The sequence below is a fragment of the Petaurus breviceps genome, unplaced genomic scaffold (assembly GCF_028583685.1).
Source record: "Petaurus breviceps papuanus isolate PSGF00001 unplaced genomic scaffold, PetGlider_PUasm1.0 91133, whole genome shotgun sequence".
NCBI classification, from domain to species: domain Eukaryota; kingdom Metazoa; phylum Chordata; class Mammalia; order Diprotodontia; family Petauridae; genus Petaurus; species Petaurus breviceps.
The window spans coordinates 36023095-36046164 of NW_027187419.1; the positions used below are offsets into that span (position 1 = coordinate 36023095).

General features: G+C 37.8%; 1 protein-coding gene across 3 annotated transcripts in view; it reads right to left on the minus strand.

The window, feature by feature from the left end:
* Window positions 1–23070, minus strand: part of LOC138155557 (N-acetylated-alpha-linked acidic dipeptidase 2-like) — a 111219-nt gene that overhangs the window by 81239 nt on the left and 6910 nt on the right. For 2 of the 3 annotated variants that reach the window (XM_069080847.1, XM_069080846.1), the window contains exons 3-7: window positions 13897–14083; window positions 13127–13228; window positions 11916–12041; window positions 8931–9117; window positions 4843–4936 (exon numbers count right to left, since the gene is read on the minus strand). In XM_069080847.1, the coding sequence (XP_068936948.1) occupies window positions 4843–4936; window positions 8931–9117; window positions 11916–12041; window positions 13127–13228; window positions 13897–14083 (696 nt within the window). The remainder of the gene's footprint in view (window positions 1–4842; window positions 4937–8930; window positions 9118–11915; window positions 12042–13126; window positions 13229–13896; window positions 14084–23070) is intronic. The other variant, XM_069080848.1, reaches the window with a different exon arrangement.

Sequence of the window (23070 nt, forward strand, 5' to 3'; positions counted from 1 at the left end):
AATACTCTGGACAGATCAGAGACCATTTAGTATATAGTAGATGTTGGGCAGTTATTTACTGAGTAAGCATTAAAGAGCTAATGGAAAGGATTATTAATTGTAACCCATGAGAGAAACTTCAAGGTCATGTTTAACTCATCCTTCTGGTTAACCCTCTGCATCCTTTTATTCTTCTAAATTATACCTCAAGTATTTCTTATATCCCAATTTTTTTCTTCTCTCTCTAGTCACCACAATTTTAGGCCCCCAACATCTCTTACTTGGATTATTTGTTAACAGCCCCCTCAACACATATCTATTCATTCTGTGCCTACTATTCACAAGGATACTCTTGCAAGACACTAGAAAAACAAAGACAAAAATGTAATAATGTCTTCCCTTAAGGAGTTTGCACTGTATGTAGTGTATTGTAATATAACATAAATGCAACAAACATACAAGGTAAATATGAACTCATTTGAAGAAGTAGAAGACAGTAGAATGTGGATGAATCAGAAGGGCTTTTATGGTAGAGAGGGTATAATGTGAGTTTCCTCCTTTGAAAAAGATAAAGATTAAAAAAATTCCAGGCATGAGAAAGAGCTTATAAAAATGCATAGGGTCAGGAGAGATAGAATGTCAAATTCAGGAAGAAACCAGTATCGGAAAATAATGTGAAGGGAAGTAATATGAAATAAGGTTGAAAAAGTATGTTAGAGCAAATTTGTGGAGGGTCATAATTGCCAGGCTGAAGAGTTCTTGTCCTAGAGTAATGGATATCTAATTAAAAATGTTTAGCTGGTAGTATTCTGTCCCTAAGGAATGCTATTTGAGCAGCCATGGAGAGAACATATGGGGAAGTATACACATGAATTAGGAGGTTATGGATACAATCAAGCAAGAAGTAACAAGGGCCTAAACTTCAATACGTTGGTGGCCATGTCAGTGGAAAGGAGACAGAAGCAAGAGACATTGTCAGTGAAACCACTGGAGAGGACAAAATGACCAAATAGAAAGAGAAGTGGACCCAGCGTGGAGGCTTAGTCTCTCACTACTCTACTATACTTTTCATACTACTGACTAAATAATTTTCTCAGTGAATAAAACTAAACTTACCTCCACATATGTCACTCTTTTTCAAAATCCTTCAGTGTATACCCATTTTATGTAATTTAAGTATAAACTCTTCACTGGTTTTCAAGAAACTCTATGTCTTTTAAGGCTTCAACATTATTTTTCTTTCTTTATCTCATACTACTCCTCTTTAAAAGAAACTGGCCCACCCATTTTCCCTTCTTCTCATCCCACCCTGTTCTTCCAAACCATCAACATCATCATCATTAACAACATTCTACAGTAGGAAAGGAACTCATTGGTCATTCAATCCAACCCCATAATTTTATAGATGAAGAAATCAAAAAGGTTAAGAGACTTACTCAAGTTTACACAGCAGTAAGTTTCAGAGGCAAGATTTAAACCCAAGTCTTCTGACTCTTTAATTAGAGTTCTTTCCATGGTACTATTTACTCATATTCACACTGTACTCCATACCTGAAATGTACACAGCCCTTCACTGTCCATTTGCTGCATTTGAAACCCTTCCCCTCTTTCAGGGAAATTATAGGCCATTACCAAGCCTCCTTGAATATTCTTCTCTCATCAAAGTTCTCATTGCATGTGGTTTTCCCCATTGCAACTATCTCTATATCCTTTTATTTGTAGTTCCCAGATAAGAACAGCATCCTTACCTGGGAAAAATCCACACTTGCTGGTTTTATTAATTACCCATCTGCTTTGCTCAGGCCTCTTTGGATCAAGTTCATTAGTCCATTAGACAAGCCTAAGTTCATTCTCATATAATAAGGAAGTTTCCTACATAAAAGGGTTTTAGTACTTCACTATGTTATTAGCTAACAAGATATTTCTCTCTCCCTTCCTCTGTCCAAAGTGGGAAGGTGATAAGACAGAAATCATGTATAACTAGTTTACCTCATATAGAGCATAATGTCCCTACAAAAGCCCACAAAGACAAGTGTTTCCATCACCTCTCTTTTCATCATTCAGTTCCCTAAGTACATGAGGTGTGTTTGGTTTCATTTTTGTATCTCTAGGGTCTGCAGAGCACCTTGATTATTGCTCGAATCTAATAAAAAACTTGAAGGGAAGAAGAAAATTTAATCCTGAAATAAAAATTCCTTAAAGAATTTGGTTTTGCGTCTTTGCAAAATGCAACAATAAATAATCACAGAATTAGACCTGGAAAGGTCCTCAGAATTTAATTAAAACTCATTTTTACAGATAAGGAAACTGAGGTCCAGGAAGTTCAAATAACCTGCTCACAGTCACCCAGCAAGTTTTTGCCTGAGCTGGACTTGAGCCCAACTTTCTTCATTCTCAATCAAGAGCTCTTTCCATTATAATAGACTGTTTGACCTGAAGGTGGAAAAAAAACATAAAATATAAAGGTATTTAAATTATGGGTTCACCTTGTACCTGATGCTTATGGAATGCTAGATTCTTTTGATTTTCAAAGGTCATTGGTAGTACTCTTCCCAACTAAAGTTCATGAGCTTTCATCACGTTCAGGTTCAACAGCTAATGTCCATCAGCAATCAGTACTAATAAAGGGAATAGTTCCTCATCTGTAAAAGGAGAAGATTGGACTTGATAACCTTGAAGGTCCCATCCAATTTGAAATTTATGATCGTATAACAGGACGTTATGGTCAGACCGAGAAATATGAGGGCTTTTTTAGTGGGGAGGCGGACTGAATTGTGAATGATGACAAGAACCAAAGGTATGACTATCTGAGCTAGAGTGAACGTACAAGTCATGGGAGCTGAGAAGCTTAAAGAATTGGAAAACAAGGAGACTTATGGAACATTAATATCTATACTGAAATCCTCAATTATAAAAGCAGTGAATGGGTTCAGGAGAAAGATTGTGAACTAGGTACTGAAACCTTGATAAAGGAGGAAGAATGATCTCAGGGCTGGTGGATAAAAACAGCCCCCTAGAATTTGAATAGATTGATTTATCACAGTTAAGAACCTCCAAGGAGGAGAGATTACTAAATGACAGAAGTGGTAATGAGGTGGAAATGGCAATTTTCTTCACTGAATATTATTTTAGAAAGAAATCCAATATTCCAATTAATCTATCATCTCAATGATGAGGGTGTTCCCACCAACAATTCAGACTGCAACCCATCTAGGCCTGCATCTTGTTTAACCTCTTTTTCTCCCATAACTTTGCTACCCAACATGTTGCAAACTTCCTGGAGTTCTCTGGCTCAAGTCCAGATTCTGCCACATAAAAATCCCTGATTCCCCCAAATGAATGTGTTATCTCTCCTTACACTGAGAGCATGTTGCCTGAATCCCTTCATTGTTCCCCTACCATGTATTATATTTATCTGAAAATATGTTATTTCCTGTGGCAATAAATATAAGTTTCCTTAACTTAGGGACTGCCATTTTTATCTGTGTATCTCTAGCACATATTACATTGTATGTTATTAAAGAAAATTTGTTGCGTGAATGACTAAAATGGTATTTTAAGAAGATTAAGCTGGTGGCAATATGTAAGAATGAGAGGCTGGTAGTAGGAAGACCAATTAAGAGACCACTTGAAACAAGAAGCAGGCCATGAAGTAAGGGCCCAAGCTTGAGTGGTGGAAATAGGAATGATAAGGAAAAAAAATACATGCAAGACATGCTGTAAAGGAAGACTCAAAATTAATGAGTTAACAGATTGGATGTGGAGGACAAGGAAGATGGAGGAATCAAACACAGCTGACTACTGCTACAGTATTACTATTAACAGAACTAAGTAAGTTAAGAGGGGAAAGCAACATTGAGACACTCTGGGATTACTTTTACATGGATCAACTTTTGGATAATATCAAGAAATGAAAGGAATGCAGCCACAAATGTAGAATAGGATATCAGGAGAAGAGTTAGAACCAGAGATATAGACTTCAGGTGACAGGTGGAACCATGAATTGGAAACAGAATATACATAAAGATAGGAAAAAAGAGATGAAGACTGATTATTGGAGTTCAAATATATAAATGATAGCAAAAGTGCTTTTAAAATGGTCTTTGATATTTTAATCTTTAATGGTTAGTATTATTCATATGTCCTTTTGGAAAATACAACAAACTTTCATTTTATTAAGCAACAAAGTTGGATCTATTCTTTTACTCAAGAAAAGGAAGAAAAGAAAAAAAAAGTAAAGAAGAAAGGAAGGAAGGAAGGAAGGAAGGAAGGAAGGAAGGAAGGAAGGAAGGAAGGAAGGAAGGAAGGGAGGGAGGGAGGGAGGGAGGGAGGAAAGAAGGAAGAGGACTGGTACAAGGAACTCATAAGTAAGGAAATTCCCTCCAGGACTGCAAGTCAGCTGATCTCCAGTTTATAATCTTAAAGAACTGCCTAGACCAGAGGAGTGTCAGATGTGTCCAAACCAAATTAAAATGTAATTGAGAAATGTTTGACAAAATTTAACAACATAGATAATGTTAATTTGTGGTTTTCTAGAGATCTGTTTTTATTTGAGCTTAGCACCACTGGTCTAGAACATTGACAGCCCATAAGTGTCCCAGGCTGCACTTTGAAACCAGTTTTTCCTGGCTACAAGGCCAGCTCTCTATCCACTATGCCATGCAACCTATGCTTTTACTCTTATAAAGGAGAAAACTATTGTCCAAATGTCTCCCCCTTTTTATTTCCTATTTTTAAAAAAAGGTACTGAATCATAAATTTTTCTTTTACTTTTAACAGAAAATATATACATTAGTTTTTATGTTAAGAAATAGTTTTTTGGAGCAAGATATCTTAATTTTGCATGCAAGCAGAAGACTTTACCGTAATAATATCTCTGCATCACGATATCCAATGGGATGTACTGGTATTTGGGGGATTCCCACTGCTTCATTTTCTGCATACCTGAAGGTGTATTCTGAAAAACCAAGTGCATTTTCTAAGTAATATGCCACTTTCTATTTCACAAAGTTAAAATTCTGATTATTCTTCATAAATTAAAGGTAAAATAGAGTGCAGACACAATTAATTTTCATTTTCCACCATCCCCACCCTCAGGGCTTTTGAATAAGAGAAAAAGGCAATATGTAAGGATTCATTTCCATTTTTCATAGATATTATTCTCACATTATTATATTCTGAGAGATAATATGACATAATGAATAGAGACATGGCCTTGTAACCATTTGGAAAGATCTAGGTTCAAGGCCTGCCTCTAACACAAATTGGCTCTGTGACTCTGGGCAAGGAACTTAGATGTTCAGTACTCTAGGTACATCTATTCACCCTACATTGGAAAAGGAAGCTTCTTCATTCAGGAGTTCCCCAGACCAATGAAATCACAAGTCCAAAACCCATCCCACCTATTACATTGTTATATACTATCATCACTACATCTTCTATACTATCCATAGTTTCTGCAATAAAAAAGTTGTAACTTTTTCACATTTATCATATAAGACTTTTTAAAAATTTGCTTAAATTCAACTTTTTTTACTCTTTATATATAATTCTCTTTTGATACTTAGATAATTTAAATCCCTAGGGAAGTTCTGAATTTCTGAATGGAACATCTGCTATAAAACAAATGATGGGAACAGAGAATTTGGCCAATATAAACTAGAAAGAATGAGGAAAAGGGGTAAAATGCAATACAAAAAGACGCATTTATAAAGATCTTGTTGAAATAAAAAGTTTTCCCTCTAGATAATGAAAAATCTTTGTAAACTTTTAAAACACTTTGGTATCTCTTTCAAACAGAAATGTGATATTTGATTGAAGTAAAAAAAAAAAGATTAGCAAAAGACTTAATTCATTCAAACTCAACATTAAGTGACTGTTACTCTGGGCCAGGTACTGATCTACACTAGGAATGAAAACATAAAAGTGATGCAGACCCTATTCTGAAGGAGTTTACATTTTCCCAGAGGAAATTGTTCTTGTTCAGTCATTCAGTTGAGTCTGACTCTTTGTGATTCCATGGACCATAGCATTCCAGGCCCTTCTATCCAAAGGGAAATAACACAAATAAATTTAAGTAAATAGAAAATAATATGCAAAATATTTAGAATGTAACTTCTAGGGTAGGGCAGCTGGGTGGTACAATTGATAGAGCACCAGGCCTAGAGTCAGGAAGACTCATTTTCCTGGATTCAAATATGTCCTCAGTCATTTACTAGCCCCATGACTTTGGACAAGTCACTTAACTCTGTTTGCCTCAGTTTCCTCATGTGTAAAATGAGCTAGACAAGGAAACAGCAAACCACTCCAGCATCTTTGACAAGAAAACCCCAAATGAGGTCAGGAAGAATCGGACCCACCTGGAATAACTGAACAACATCAATTTCAAATGTGGCAAAGAGAACACTAACAACAGATGGAACAGGCCTCCTGTAGATATGTGATGGCACTTGAGGGAAGGGAAGGAAGGAAGCATTTATTCAGCACCCACTCTATGCCAGGCACTGTGCTAAGTGACTTACCAAGGGTCACACAGCAATTACGTGTCTGACACTTGATCTGAACTGAGGTCTTCCTGATCCCAGGGTCCATGCTCCAGGCAAGACTTACAAAGAATTAGGTATTACAACAGGCAGAAGTGAGGTGGTGAGACTGGGAGGCCAGCCTGAGCAAAAGTACAAATATGAAAGATGAAAAGTTGCACACCAAGTTGGGCCAATTTGGCTGGAATGTGGAGCATATAAAGGGAGTAAGGTGAAGTTAGTATAGAGAGATAGGCAGGAGCCAGATTGTGAAGAGTTTTAAATGAATTTATAGATTTGACCCTAGAGGAAATAGAGAGCCATTGAAGCTTCTTGAGAAGAGGAATAACAGCAGATCTGGGCTTTAGGAAATTCAGCTTTGCCGTGGTACGGTAGAGGGACAAGACTGCAAGTAATGAGACCAATTAGGAGGCTAATATAATAGTCCAGGTGAGAAGCGATGAATGCCTAAACTAGGGTGGTGACTTCAATAATGGAGAGAAGGGACAAATTGAGAGAATTGGGGGAAGTAGAACTGGAAAGAGTTGACAAATGATTGGAAATGAAGGTTGAGGAAAAGAAGTAAATTGAAGATGATTCTGAAAGTATAAACCTGAGTGACTGGAAGGATGGTGGTATCCTCAACAGAAACAGGGAAGGTAGAAAATGGAATAGGTTTTTGGGAAAAGAGAATGGATTTTACTTTGGACACATAAAGTTTCTATACCTATGGGACATCAGAAGGAGATGTCTTGAAGGAGGCTGCAGATGTGGGGCTTGAGTTTAGCAGAGTCGTGGACTGCATTTAGGAGTTAAGTGCATAGATATGATTATTGACCAAATGGGACCTGATGAAATTACTAACAGACTATAAAGACAGAAGAGGAGAGGGCCAACAGAGAGCTAAGGTAGGTATAACCATGAGTGGGGATGAGGGTAGAACTTGGATGATGATTTAACAAACAAGAAGAACCAGTCACGAAAACCCAGGAAAAAGAATGCATTCAGGAGCTGTTGTTCATCTTTTGTACTCGAAGAGGACCAATGGCATCAAGATGTTGGGGTCAAGGTACAGTGTGTTTAACTATGCCTGATAAGTTCAATATGAGCTTGGAAGGCTCTAGCACAGGTCAAAAAACTCCATTTGAACATTTGGGTTGGAGAGGTCTCTAGATTTCTACATCTCATATTTTCTCTGTGCTGCTGTGATTCTGCTTTGTTCATAGAGCACAGAGCCTTCTTTGTTGTGGACACGTGGTCCTGTGCCAGCATCCCCCATGTCTCACTATCGATACGAAAGTTCTTCAGAGAGACCTTGAGAGTGTCCTGATGATTGATCTCCATGTGAGTTCTTGCATGCAAGTTCTCCATAAAATAGTCTTTTAGGTAAATTTATGTTAGGCATTCAAGCCCATCAGCATTACACTCTCTGCAGTAGAATTTGAATGCTTGGCAGTTCAGCTAGAGAGAGGACCTAAGTGTCTGATACTTTATTTTGCCAGGTAATCTTCAGAATCTTCCTAAGATAATTCAAATGTAGGATCCTAGAGTATGATGTGGTCAATACTGTCAAATACAGTACCTCATCAATATCCTCAATAGCCTCTGTCCATCTGACTGGAGGGCTGGAAGGTGGGGCAAAAACTTCCCCCCAAAGATCTCATTTAAAGAAGGTCCAAAAGTCCAGTCAACTTTTTCCTTCCCACTAGCCACACTCCTTGGATTCAACTTCTGCACCATCATGTCCCTGAACCATGCATTGTCTCCCCACACACTTTTTAACTTCCTTATGTGTATTATCTTCCCTATTAGACTCTAAGCTCCCTGAGGGCAGAAACGGTTTTTTCCTCCTAAGTTGTATTCCCAGCACTTAGCACAATGCCTACCACCTAGAAAGTGCATAATATTTTGTATTGTATTACATTGTGTTGCATCATAACAGGAAGTCAGAAAGGATAAAGACAAAGAAAATCAACAGGTCCTAGAATCCACCATTCTAAGGTCTGTTATTCTGGCAGGTATTTTGGAGGTTTGGAAAAACAAGGGTTGGTTCACCAATACTGTATTCTCCACACTCTAAACACATAGACAGGTGTGAATTTCAGGCACTAAATACAGTATTACCATAGCTATCAAAGCAAGCACTCTCCTATATAATTATGTTATTCATACTAACATTGATATGATACATGAAAAAGTATTTTGAAGTATTTAATAAAGGCCATTTAAGTATTTAACTTCTCTGGACACCTCTATTTCCCCATCTATAACATGAAGGATTTGGAGTAAATGATCTCTAAATCACAAATAATTTTATGAATCCAGGATGTTATTTTAATCTTTACCCCCAAATGTGTATGTTGCCATTAAATCAGGAGGGCCGGTGATACTCTGGAAAGGTGCAAAATTTGTAACAGGTATGTTGCTCACCTTTAGCTGGGTACCCTGGAGTGAGAGGATCACCTGCTCCATTCAGATTTAATACATTCCCTCGCTGGGCGACATCTCCAGGAAGGTTCCATCCACTGGGATAAGGCTGTACCCCAGGAGCAAGGTAATCAGCTGGATCTGAGTACAAGATAATCCCTATGGCTCCAGCTAACATGGCATTCTTAACCTGAAAAGCCAGAGTAAAACAGATAAAGCCAATATGCCAACATGTGATTACTTCAGCCAACTTTGACTCTCCTGCCTCCCTTACACCTAGTTATTGAATACTGCTGCTTCTACCATCACAGATTCTAACCGTTTTTCTTACCTTCAGTCTATTCCTTCTCCAATCCATTCTCCAAGAGGGGGAATTGCAGCACAGCAGAAAAAGCATAGAATTTGGTGTTAAAACACATGAGCTCTAATCCCAGTTCTGCTACTTACTACCTAGCTTCAGTTTCCTCATCTGTAAAATGGGTCTTATATACATTTTACCTACCTGACAGAGTGGTTTGGATGTTGGAAAAGCACTTTGTAAACCTTAAAACACGACTCATACATCTGTGATCCCAATTATTTTTACATTTGCAACCTTTGGAAAATTACTTTTTTCATTGATTGGTCAAGCTCTCATTGTCTCAGAATGATTTGGCCAGAAACACTGAGGATCTTCTCCTCTCAGATCTCAGATCTCTTTTTTTTTGACTAGGTAAAGAGGCCTTTCTCTGCCTCATTTCTTATTAAGCCTCAATCACTGAATGGGCACTGCCTCAGTCAAACTGAGACATGTTAAAGTCTTAGCTAGAAAAGGCCAAGGTCTCCCACTGTGTTCTGGGCCATCTCCAGTCGTCCTGATCTTTATCTGGCTATGGACCCAAATGGCTCTAGAGGAGAACGTGAGGCTCGTGTCTTTGTATAGCCTTCCCTCACTTAAATCCAATTCACCTGCAAGTCATGGCATCACCTTCCTGATGTGATGGTCCTCTTCAAAAAGGAAGGACAAACAACAACTTCTCTGGATACCTCAGTGTCTGCATCCATAACATAAAGGGTTTAGAGTATATGACTTCTAAGGTTCCTTTCAAAACTCAAGGTCTATGAATAATATTATTCTATTATCCTAAACCAGAGTAATCTCCCTAATAATCTGCTATTAATGTGTTATTTCTCTTTGTTAAAAAAATTCAGTCCACCTCCATTCCCCTATCCACCTTGCTTATCAGGTAGAGTATAAACTCTTCAGCCTGCCATTCAAGACCCTATATAATCTGTCTCTCACGGTTTCATTTCATTCATTCAGTCATTTATTTTCACCCACTCATTTATTCTGCATTCCAGTCAAACTAGGCTTTACTCCCATTTTAGTGTTCTTTTCTTTCCCTGTGCCTTTGTTCATATTGCTAAATTTCTCCCTTTCTTTTAAGCCTAACTCAGATGCTGCCTCCTCCTCCAGGAAGCCTTCCCTGACTTCTCTCACCTTCATCCTCAGGCTTTATGAAAATAATCTCATCTTCTTCAAATTTCTTAAAGCACTTTGACTAGATCTTTCCCTCTTATTATTATAATAGCTACCATTTATATAACTATGTGCCAGGAATTGTGCTAAGCACTTTACTAATATTATTTCATTTGAGTCTCAAATGCTGTGAGGTAGGCACTATTATTTTACCCTTGTTTTACAGATGGAAACTGAGGCAGACAGAGGGCTGAATGACTTGTCCATGGTCACAAAGGTAGTGAGTATCTGTGACTGGCTTTGAACTCTGGTCTTCCTCACTCCAGGTCAAGAGTTCTACCCATTGTACCACCCAGCTGCACTTATCACAGTTATTAGGTATACTTGCCCTTTTCCTATTAAAGTCTATATTCCCACAGGATATAGCCTGAGTCCTACACATCTCTTTGGTTCTGAATTTAGCAAATTACCTTATGCAGAGTACGTACTTTTAAAATGTTTAACTGAATTAAAACTAAAAAGAGCTCAAGAAGCAGAGTGATTTGGTCGATAGGGAGTTGGGACTCAGTGGCAGAAAGACCTGGATTCAAGTCCTGTATCGGCCCCACATATCGACTGTGTGACCCCGAACAAGTTACGATCTCTTGGTGCCCAGACAACTCGCTAAGACCATCAAATGCAGAAAAGGGCCAATTTGCATGGGTGGATGGGGTTTCCTCAGAGAGTGTTCTCAATATGAACAAAATCAGGTTCAGTCAAAAACAACAGTGTCAAAGTAAAAAATCCAAGCTAATCCATCATATCAAGGAATGAAAGATCCATGAGGTTCCTACTTTCCTAAAATCTGAGCTATCTAAAAACATACCAGGTTGCCTCTAAGACAATGAACACATAATGTTACTAGAGATATTCAAGTAGAAGTATCATGACTACCTTAGTCAGAGATGCTATGGAAGAAATTCATTCTTCCACTGAGGGGGTGGTTTCTAGGACCATATGATCATGGATGTAGAGCTGGAAGGGATCAGTGAGGTTATCAAGTCAAAACCCTCATCTCAGAAATGAGAAAACTGAGGCCCAGGCAAATTAAGGAGCTTACCCAAAGTTGTACAGGTAGTTAATATCATGTTTTGAAATGAGGTGCTCTGATTCATGAGGCAGGGCTTTTTCTGTTCTTCTATGATAATCTCTCTTCCAAAGGTCTCTTCCAATTCTAAAGAGTCTATGAACCTAAATGCACTTCAGTCAAGTGCTCAATATTTAAACTGCCCTTCATTATAGATACCTCTATTAACATTCCAACAGGGCTTATAGATATTTTAATACATAATATATATTATATTATACATATTATATATAATATAATAAATATAGATACGTCAATTAATATTCAAACAGGGCTTTCTCTGCAACAAGAGCATCCAACATGAATAACATTTTGGGAGAGATTTCTACAACTACCATTCCTATTCATTATCTACATTTCAGATAAAATAACCTTCCTCCTGTTCCCCAAAATGATATCTTACTTTATTTCCTCTGAATATTTTTCCATATCTAGCAATAACAATCTTTCCACTACAGTTGATTTTCATGTCCCGTTCTAGCTTGAAAAAGTCTTCAGTACGAGCATAGTTCACATAAATAAGTTCTCCCTGGATGAAAAAAATACAAGATCGCAGTCTTAAAATTTAACTTAGAGTATCATTAAGGAGTCAATCAAAGAATCAATTTATACCATAATACAACATAACCACAAATTGCCTTTCCATTTTCATTATATATTTTGGTCCATATTTATGTTGGTGACTTGCCACGTCAGAAAAGAGACAACACATGGAAAACATTTTAATAATTTAATAATTTAGTTTCAAGTGATATTAATGATTTTCACTAAAAAAAGTGAAAAAAATAAAATCCATTAAAAATCTAAACATGGCATTATTTTAAGAATTTATCTTATAAAAAGGTCAAAAGTTAGCTCAAAATGCATGAATGAAAAATAATTAAATGCTTATTATGTGCCAAGCACTCACTGCTCTGAGCACAGGGGATGCAAAAGGAAAATCAAAACAAAAACCAATGCTTTCCTTCAAAAAGCTTATGTTCTTATACAAGGAAATAATTCAATAGTAGGGGAATAGTGGCTTCCCACTGGCACAAATAGGTTTGGGGTATTGTGATTTGAAAAATTACAGGAAATGACTGGAGTCATTGACACACTCTTTCAAGGAGCAAGGACAATCCTGATTTAATTATAGTTCCTGAATTAGAAAGGGGAAAGGGAGGGCTCCTAAGTTATGTACCTGGCAGCAGGGAGGCAGATGAGAAGATGGCCAGGGATTAAAGAGAAGCAAAGCTGCCAGGACCTGCTTAGATATAGATGTCCATTATTATGTGTCACACTCACCAATCAGGATACAGGTGGGAGGAAGGGGAAATGGTAAAGTTCTGAACACAAAAGAGTTATAATACTATTACCAAGCAAGAACAGATAACCTTTTCTGACTATGAGGGTGTATTCAACAGTTTATCTCTTTCTTACTTCCAAGGACAGTATCTAATTCCCCAGGGCCTGTGCTTCACTGAACCTTAGCCCATGTATGAAATGTTACATAAACTTAAAAGGTGATTCCTCGGGGTCAGTTAGTCTATAACATGAGCTTAGATCTCTACACAAGATTTCATATCACCAAAGAATTTTTTTTAAGTTTTCAAAAGTCCATATCTTTTACTTTACCTCTGGCACGCCTTGGGCTGAGAAAGCATTATATGGTGGGACAATCTCTGAAACATTTTCATATCCATCTGGGGGTATCTCAAAAAATGAAGTATTGAATATCTAGGAGAGAGGATATAGTAAGTTTTAATGGATGGCTCTATGTTATAAACAATGACCCATTTTGCTCAGAAGTATATATAAAAGAGCAATGCTCCCCATCTTACCCTTAGTACCATGTGTAATTCAAAGAGAAAATTTTATTAAGGGCATTGAAGAAAGAATTTCATTACTGTAATCACCAACTCAAAATGTCCACAACCCAACTTATTATCTTTACCCCCCCCAAAATCACTTCTCTATCATAACATCATAGCATCATCTCTATTTCTGTCAATGGTATCACTGGAGCATTCATTTAATGATTAATGTTTGATATTGTGTCATCAACAATTCCCACTCCCTGAATCACCCAAATTCAATAATTCATAAGCCCCATTTTCCCCTTTCTCTTGAATCAGTCTCCTCCTTTCTATTTGCACTGCTACCATCCTATTTACCTATTTGCTTTTATTACCACATGCCTAGACCATTGGAAAAACCTTCTGATCCATCTTCTTGCTTCCACTTCTCTTTCCTCTTCAATCCATCCCTCACACCACTTCCAGATTAATCTTCCTTTAGCACATCACCCCAGATTGACAATAATTCAGATTTTGATCCATTCCACTTGCTAATTCATTATAGAATAGTCCTGTCTAATTTAAAAAATAATCACAGTTCCACTTCACCTCGATTCCATGTTCGTCAACAACTGAGATATAGTTGGGATTTGTGTCATTAGGATAAGAAAGGAGGACATCATAATAAACCAATTCAGCAGAGTCCAGTCCAAATATCTTCCACTGACTTTGGATTTGCTTTGCAAGAAGAAAATTCTGCTTTGTTCCTGCCAGATGAGGGAGCTTTGTAAATGAACTAAAATGAAACCAAAATACATTGTGAGGTGAACACTGACTACATTAAAATTAAGAGCATATACATCATCCACATTACAATGAGAGCTTACTTGAGCAAATAATCAAAGTAGATGGGCTTATTTATGCTCGTGTCATTTTTTTTTGGTCAAAGCCTGAAGCCAGACTTTTCTAGACATACATGATCCTTAGAATATTTAGTAAGTACACTGCTACTTTCACAAGTGTTTCTAGAACTAGTCACCTTGATTGGAGTCTAGTTCCAGTGAACAGTGCAAAAGGATGGGGCAAAGGTAGATTCTGGGAACAACACTATGATCCATAATCATGTCTGCAGCTCAAATGTCTTCTGTACCAAGAAAAACACTTCTTACTGTCAATCAGGAAACAGGGAAAGAGATTTTTAAGAGAAAATTCTCTCAGAATTTGCCAAAATGAGGTCAGGCAATTCTGGATTTGACTCACCAGTACATTGTTTATGGAAGTGCTCTGGTGTATTAAATTTCAGGATGCAATAGAATTGTTTCAGGGCTATGACCTCATGAAACTAATAAGATCTGCTTTGTTTAAGACTTAGACACTGTTTAAAGAAACATTTTCAGGCCCTTCTTTTTGGGTCACTGGTCCCTTCTAGGATTATTTGGTCATTCAGAGGACAACTGGACAAAACCAAAAAGATATTTTCTTGGGCAGAGGTTCCCAAACTTATGTGGTTTACTGCCTCCTTTAAAAAATATATTATTCAGCAACCCTTGGAAATCTACTTTCTTTAACCCTTTAATATTTTTTTGAAATCTACATCATTTCATATATATATATGCATATATATGCATCTTAAATTTAATAATTTATTGTAAATTTTTAGGGGTTTTCCTGGACTAAAATTTTGATGACACAATATCGTGTCATGAAATCGTATTGTATTGTAAACAAGTCATAATACAAACATATTTCTGCCATTACATGCTGGACTTCCCAACAATGTTCAAAACACTTGCCAGTCAACACTTGCTTGTTAAGACCTGTTGGTGAACTTGACCACTGATCAGTTCTAACTTGCACTATGGGTGTTTATTTGGAAAATAATGTAATCACAATGATTTTAACTCTGTTACAAAACACTTGAAACATCTATGAATGGTGTTTAAAAATTTTCTTATCTTCTCGTCTTTTCTTGTGCTTCCACTTCCCCCTTATTTTTATTCAACACCCTGCAATTGTGTACACTGCTACTACCACCCCCTGGATCATTCTAGTGCCCCCTAGAAGCTGTATAGCTCACTTTGGAAACCTATAGTCTAATGGAAGGGCGCAAATATAAGATGTAAAAACACAATTTTTCAAAAAAATATGTAAATAGGTCTTGCAGGTGACCTAACATTCACCATTCATTTTTGCTCTTAGATCAACTTTAAAGTTCAAAATAAAAAAAAGAAAGAAAAAATTCCTAGGAATTAGAAACAGCAAAAGTAGATTAGACTGTGTTATGTCCTATGTCTCAATGGGCTCCCCCCATCACTGTAAAGGAGAAGCAAAGGCTGGATAACCACTTCATGGAGATATTATAGAGAAAATACTTCAGAGCTTTGGGTTGCACAAGAATATCTTGGAGGTCTCTTCCACTCAGATCCTGCGATTCTATTTGTCCTTGGAATATAAAGTAATCTTCATTTTTTTTCTAGCAAATTACCTCCCTAATTGTGTTATTCTTGCTCCTGGAGCAAGGTTGCCTAGGCAGCAAGTAGAGGTGGTCAAAAGTATGGGAAGCAGGGGGAAAAGACTGAGCTGGTTTAGAATTAGCATCATGATACATATAATCCACAAGGTGGTTATTTTACATGTGGATAACCAAGAGTTGATTACAGTTAAAATCAATTTCATGCCTATGAGAGAAACAAAAGCAAGGTGACTTAGTTATCATCTTCCATGACTTCTGGGTTGGATTTGTTTTTGTTTTATTTTCCATCATTAAAACCATGGTACACAAAATAACTCAAGTTACAGTGATAGGGGTGGCTAGGTGGCACAGTGAATAGAGCACCAACCCAGGAGTCAGGAGGACCTGAGTTCAAATTCGGCCTCAGACACTTAACACAAAAACTAGCCCTGTGGCCTTGGGCAAGTCACTTAAACCCAAATGCCCTCCAAAATGGAAAAAAAAAAAGTTACAGTGATAGCAGATTTGGCATTTGATAATATTGGGAAGGTGCTATTTTTGTCAGAACTAATGGATTTTCATAGGTTTTACTTTAGTGAAAACAAAATTTTGACAGGAATTTTGATTCTGTTTGATCCTTACTACAACCTTATGAGCCAGTTTTATGATTATACCCATTCTATAGAGGAGGAAAGTGAGACATAGCTCCAGCCTATCTGGCCTTTCCACACCTAAGTATCTGAAACAGGATTCAAAATCAGGCTTTCCTGATTCCAAGTCCAATTCTCTATTCATTATACTACATGACCTTTCAACAACAGGCTGGGGTGTAGAATGAAGATTTCTGAAGATTAATTTGGTTTCTGGGTAAAAAGATGAATTAGAGTGATGGAAGGCACTAGGCAAGGAGAACAAAGGGGCTTTTGATAGTCCAGATGAGAGAGTATGGGACCTCAAGTAGGATAGTGATATTGAGTGGAAAAGAAAGGTCAACTGTGATTAGCACTTCTGAGGTTAGTATTCAGTCCCTGCTGAGATACCGTGTGGCTCATATACTTGAAAGAGTCCATAAAATTTGACAACTTTAGAACATTAGCTTCTTCCAACCTATGCCTTCTGTAGAATTCTGCTGGGGGTGTGATGCAAAATGAAAACAGCTAACAAAATACAAACTTTTTTGTGTTTGTCAACGAGCACTAACAATTGGAAGTTTAGGAAATATTTCTTGTATGAGTAAGCACCTAAACTGAGTCATGAAGGGAATCCAGAATTTCTGAGAAGTGGAGGTAAAGAACATTCCTGGCAGTCAGCACAAAATCTTAGAGGCAATAATTAGAATATTCTGGGGAATAGCAAGTAGGTTCATTTGGCTGGAAAACTGTGCCTTAGGGGAGTTAATATGCAAAGTCTGAAAAGATAGGTTGGACCAGATTCTGAAGAGCTTTAAGTGCCAGAGAGAGGCATTTATTATCTAGGGTTTCAGCACTGATTTAAGGCCAATCCAACATAATCAAAGTACCAGCAGAGTCCTGCAAGTAGAAAATTGGATATCAGAACCAGAAACTCACAGAACACTAGAGAAAAAGAGCAGAGACCACTGATAAAGCATTGAACCCACTACCATGGGAAGAGATACAGAGAAAATCAGCTTCAGAAACTCTTGCACAGGAAGAAATGGAATGAATGGCTGAGAAACAAACTCAGCTTAAGGGTCAGGGGTTTATCACAATTTTAGTCAAATGGAAGATAATACAAGGACTAATAAATACAATTCAACACATCCATAACTTGTTTTTTTTTTTTAGATCAGTTCTGGAAAATTGACTTATCCATATGCTCTCTCTATCCCAGATCCATCAAACTGGTTTCAAGTAGTTGGAGAATAAGGAGTGGGTTGAGGGCAACAGCAATAGGTGTGATGACAGATGATTACCATCTGTAGTCCCTTAATGACTTAAGTCAAACTTCCCACAGTTACTACTATCACTGTTTTCCATGATAGTCTACAATAACCTTTGCACAAAGCAGGAAATAATCTCTCCTTCCTCTTAGGATGCATTAAAATGTCCTCTGTGGTCTCAGTGTCATCAACTGGCAAATTTGAGAACTCAATCTTCAAGGTGCAAAGAACATCAAAGACATATCCCCTCAGGCTTTCTAGTAACATCCCACCTACATTTCTCTGCATCACTTTCCTGCCAGATTTATCTTTCATGTGGCATGTTCTAGACAGGTAGCAAAAGTTTTCTTTCCAGGTAAATCCACAAACCCTCCTCCCCCTAAACTGACTCCAGAAACTCAAATTTTAATGTCCACAGTGGGTACCTGCTATCCTCCTTAATTGCCAGTCCACCTGACCACAAATATATATAGGTTTTATTCCTTTGATTTGAGCAAGAACCACAGTTGCCTACTGGTCAGACTTTTGGAGTTTCAGAAGGTGGGGAAACTCTAGATTCTCAAGATCAATATGTTGCTCAATTCAGAGACCAGGTATAAATCATTCCTATGAACTCAACCCAGAAGAGCCCAGAGAAAAACAATTAACGATAAATTAGAGTTCACTGTTGGAAACTCCAGTTGAAAAAAATTCTATTATAAAATGTTGGTGTCCCTGGGAAACACAAGAGAGTAAAAAATCACTCCATACCAAATAGTTGAGGACTTCAGAGTTAAGTCAACAAAAACAACTTTATAGAATGTCCAGAATTCTCAAAAGATGATGTATGACAATGAATCAATGTCCACAGGGGAACTAGTCAGAATTTACACTCATTCAACTGGACATGAGTGAAAAAATGTAGAGTCCCATAAAGGTCAGCTGTAGCTGGGCAGCTAGTTCTAGGAAATGGTTCATATGGAGATGATCTTTTTCCAAATCCAGATGAAAAGGAAGCCAAAGATTAGATACATCCCTGGAGAATGTGGAAGATTGAAAATAGCTACCTCATTATGAAGCATTTATGGAGGGGGATGAATACTCTATATAAGGAACTGAAAAACTCTTTTTTACAGAGGCACTAACTCTGGAGGAAATCTCCTTTCTATCCAATGCAACATCTTTGAAGTTCCCAAAGGAACAGGGACCATATAACATTGCTGGACCTCTTAGGGGCAAGACATAGACCTATTTACCCTAGGCTATCCATGAGTCCAGAACTGAGGCTGTGGGGTAATTATCACAGGATCACGGATTTTAAAATTGGAAGGTACCTTAGAGGTCATCTAGCCCACCCCTTTTCACCTAAAATGAGAAGAAACTAAAGCCCAGTGAAATAGGGAATTTCAAAATGTCACACAAACAGCAAACAGCAAAGCTAGCATTGGAACCCAGGTGTTCTGACTCCAAATCCATGCTCTTTTCACTACCATTCTGCCCAAGATTGGCTCTGACACAGAAAATGGGATTGGGAGTATCCAGGAGTGTTCCTGTGAAAAAGAGGTACCTGGAAAACACATATGATTCCAGAATATTGTATACAGACTTGCCTTATTAACTTCTCATTGGACAAATTCAAATTTATGTAAGGAAATTTATGAAAGAAACTTGAATTCCAAAAACCCCCAACTATGTTAAAGTTAATGTGAGGTACTGTGCTCTCTCAGTTCTGCAGTCTCCCAATCCCCAAACCCTGCCACCCCCAAAGAAAAAGCCTTCCAAAAATAAGAATAGAGGGTAAGGGAGAGATTGCCACCACAGCTGTGACCCAATGGGGACAGGGAGAGATTGGGGGAAGGCCTTAGCTTGAGACCTCCACCATGAAACCTTTGCCTCAATTAGCCCACCGGTCAGCACATCTGCCCCAATGTGTCTGTCTTCCATTACTCTTCGCCCCCTAGCCCCGCCCTCTCCTGTCTGTGTCCCTGTACAGCCCCCACGTGTCGGCCCCCTCCTGACTTGTTCCTCCTCCTGCTTCTCTGTCCCCTCCCCTGACTTGTTCTTAAACCACATGCAGGCCCCCTCACTCCAGAGACGTGAAGAGCCTTTCCTGCTTGTCCCCCTCCTGTCCTCCCTTGCCCCACCTCTGCTGGTAAATTCAAACTACATAAAAATCACTTTAAATAAAAGTAGAGTATTTCGTCTTAGTAAGACTAAGGAATGGTCCACTTAGCAAGAACTGTCTGTAAGGCTGTGGGGATTATAGGTAATGATGTCATGGAGCTTATGAGTATTTGCTAGACCAGGGCAATATACTACTACATTTGAGGGAAGACAGTGCAGAATTAATACTGTGTATGTGGTCATTTGTGTATTTCATGGATGATGTATGATATAACCACATGTAAATTATGCCTCACAATTGTAAATGATTACAATCTATGTAAAGTCAAATAGGTTTTACAGAGACTGCAAATTTTTGCCTGGGGAAACAATGTAATTAAACTTAGGGATTTAATTTTTGAAGGCCTTGATTTACATGGCCCAGAAAAAAAAAGACAAGGAATAGTAGACAAGTATGGAAAGGTAGAAGAAGAGCCCCTTCAAATCTCAAGACTTAATGAGAATGGTGAGTAAGTTGTAAGTATCCTGCCTGGAAGTTGAGAGATGAGGGAAAGGGCAGAAAAGGAGATAAATCCATACTAAAGAGATCATGAGTAAAAAAAAAAACAAAAAACATAGGGAGTCATTCAGGCGGGGCAAATAGAATGTTATTTTAACAGTACAACTGAAGAGTTTGTTTGTGGCTCAGCATGAGAGACAATATGAAAGAATAAAATAAATAGGTTGGAGCCATGAGAATCTCTAGAGGTCATGACAGCCCTTCATCTGCTTTAGCTGCTAGGGAACTGACCCCATTTCCTGAGGGGAAATGAACAATTCCCAGAGGACATCTATGGCAACCAACATAGAGAATAACAGAATCACATAATTTAAGAATCAGAAAGAACTTCCCAAAGATCATCTGGTCCAACACATACATGTAAGGAATCTCCAGTATATAACATACCTAACAAGTGCTCATTTAATCTCCGTTGGAGACCTTCAAGAAAGGGAAACCCCTCACCTCTCAAGGTAGCCCATCCCACTTTTGAATAGCTCTAAGTGCTAGGAAGATTTTTTCCCTAATATCAACCTCTTTCCAACTTCTACCCATTATTCTTATTTCTGTCCTTTGGGGCAACCATGAACAAACTTGACCCTTTCTCCACATGACAAGCTTTCAGACACTTGAAAATATATCACGTCATTTGGCATATTCTTTGCTAAAATTTGTTTTTGCTTCAATATATAAAGTCCCTTTATATGAGTAAGACTCAAGGCCCTTCATTATGACAAACATTCTCTATGTTATCAACAGCCTTCTTAAATCATGGCATCCATAGTTTAACACAATATCCCTGATGAACTCTTATGAGGGAAGAACATAGTGGGACTATAATCTCTCTATCCCTGGAAGCTTCTAAATAGCTCTAGACTTAATTAGCAATTTTTAGCTGCCATATCACATGACTGACTCATAATGAACTTGCAATCCAACAGTTTAGAACCATTCTGATTATAAGTTTGAAAGACTTATAATTATAACAATGTTAGTCTCTCCTGGTCTAGGTACTCAAGAGCTAACACCCTCTCCTAGAGAATGATCAAATGCATCTGTAGAAGGAAAAGTGAAATGAAGTAAACAACTAGGAGACAGAACCTTAGTAGTGATCTACTGTCCTTAAACTCCACTGGAATCTCCCTCAAAGTACAGGTATGGTACTAGTCTCTATTAGAGTAGGGAAGAAAGAGCGACATACTAGAACAAAGAAAGAGACTCCCTTACCTCTCTCTGGGCTGGGTTACAGGACCCATGTTACTTATTCTAGAAAGAAAAATCAAGTCATTGTTTGATGTCTTCTAAGCCTGAGTCCTGGCAAGAAAAACTGATGCCCGTGCGTTAGCACATCATCATATGCTGATGTTATTACTATCAACCTAAGTGGGGCCAAAATGAGAAAAATAAGCAAGTCCTTTCTATCAAGAAGTAACTGTGAGGTTTTAAGTCTAGAGGACGGAGAGCCAACGACAGCAACAGAAAGTGGGAATTTGGGAAGAGGAACAGATTTGCTGGATTTGTGTTGTGGGGGCAGGGAGATGAGACCAATTTCAGGTGCTCGTAGGACTTCTGGTTGGATATATCCACTGGGAAGTTAGGGGTATAGGATTAGAATATAGGGGAGACTGAGATTGGATATATACATTTGAGAGTAATTTCTACTGAGGTGAAAAAAATACATGGCAGTAAATGAAATCACCAAGAGAAAAAATATATAAAGATAGAAGACAGCAACTTGAAAGGTAATTCCAAGGGAAATGAGGCTATGGACATAGTTAGGAGAACCAGGAGAAAAATATAGGAACAGAAAATATCAGAGAAGATGGAATGGTCAACAATGGCAGCTACAGAAATGTCTAGGAAAAAAAGACTATGAAAATGCATAGGATTTTAGCAATTAAGAAGTTACTAGTAAGTTTCAAGAATTCAGTATTAACTGAATTGTGACATTGGAAACCATTTTCCAAAGCAGTGGCATAAAACTCAATAGAGATAGTTACCAAACTATATATCTATATCTATTTACACACACACACACACATATACATATACACACACACACACACACACATAAAAGGATCCCTGAGGGCCACATCTTGACTTAGAAAACCGTAAATTAACATTTGTAACATCTATGTATTATTATATTTTTATTTAGTCTAAAATTACCCAATTATATTTTAATCAGGTTCTAGCTGTATTATGTTATAGATGCAATGGAACCAGCCTGTTTGATATCCCTGTTCCAAGAGAATGAATAAAGATAATTAAGTGGAAGTATTAAGTATACACTACTCTAAAACTTTAGTACCGAACTGGAGAGACAAAAGATAATGATTTGAGGGAATAGTAGGGTCAAAGGAAGGGAATTTTTTATTGTTATAAGAAGAATCAAATATTCCTGTAAACATCAAGGAAGAGGAGATAGAAAAACTGAATGAGAGTATGACAAGATCCCATATAATACAGAAATGAGTGGAATAGGGGACCATGCAGAGGGCTTAGTCATAACCAATGGGAGTGGTATTCCATACTCTGAGGCTAAAAAAATTCAAGAATACATAAATTCTGAGTCATCAAGAATGAAAGATAAAGGAACTCAAAACAGATGGTATCAGTATTCTCAGTATATTAAGAATGGGATTTATCTGGCAGCTAGGTGGCACAGTGAGTAAAGTGCTGGCCCTGAAGTCAGGAGGTCCCGAGTTCAGTTCTGGCCTCAGACACTTAACATCCACACACACACACACACACACACACACACACACACACACACACACACACACACAC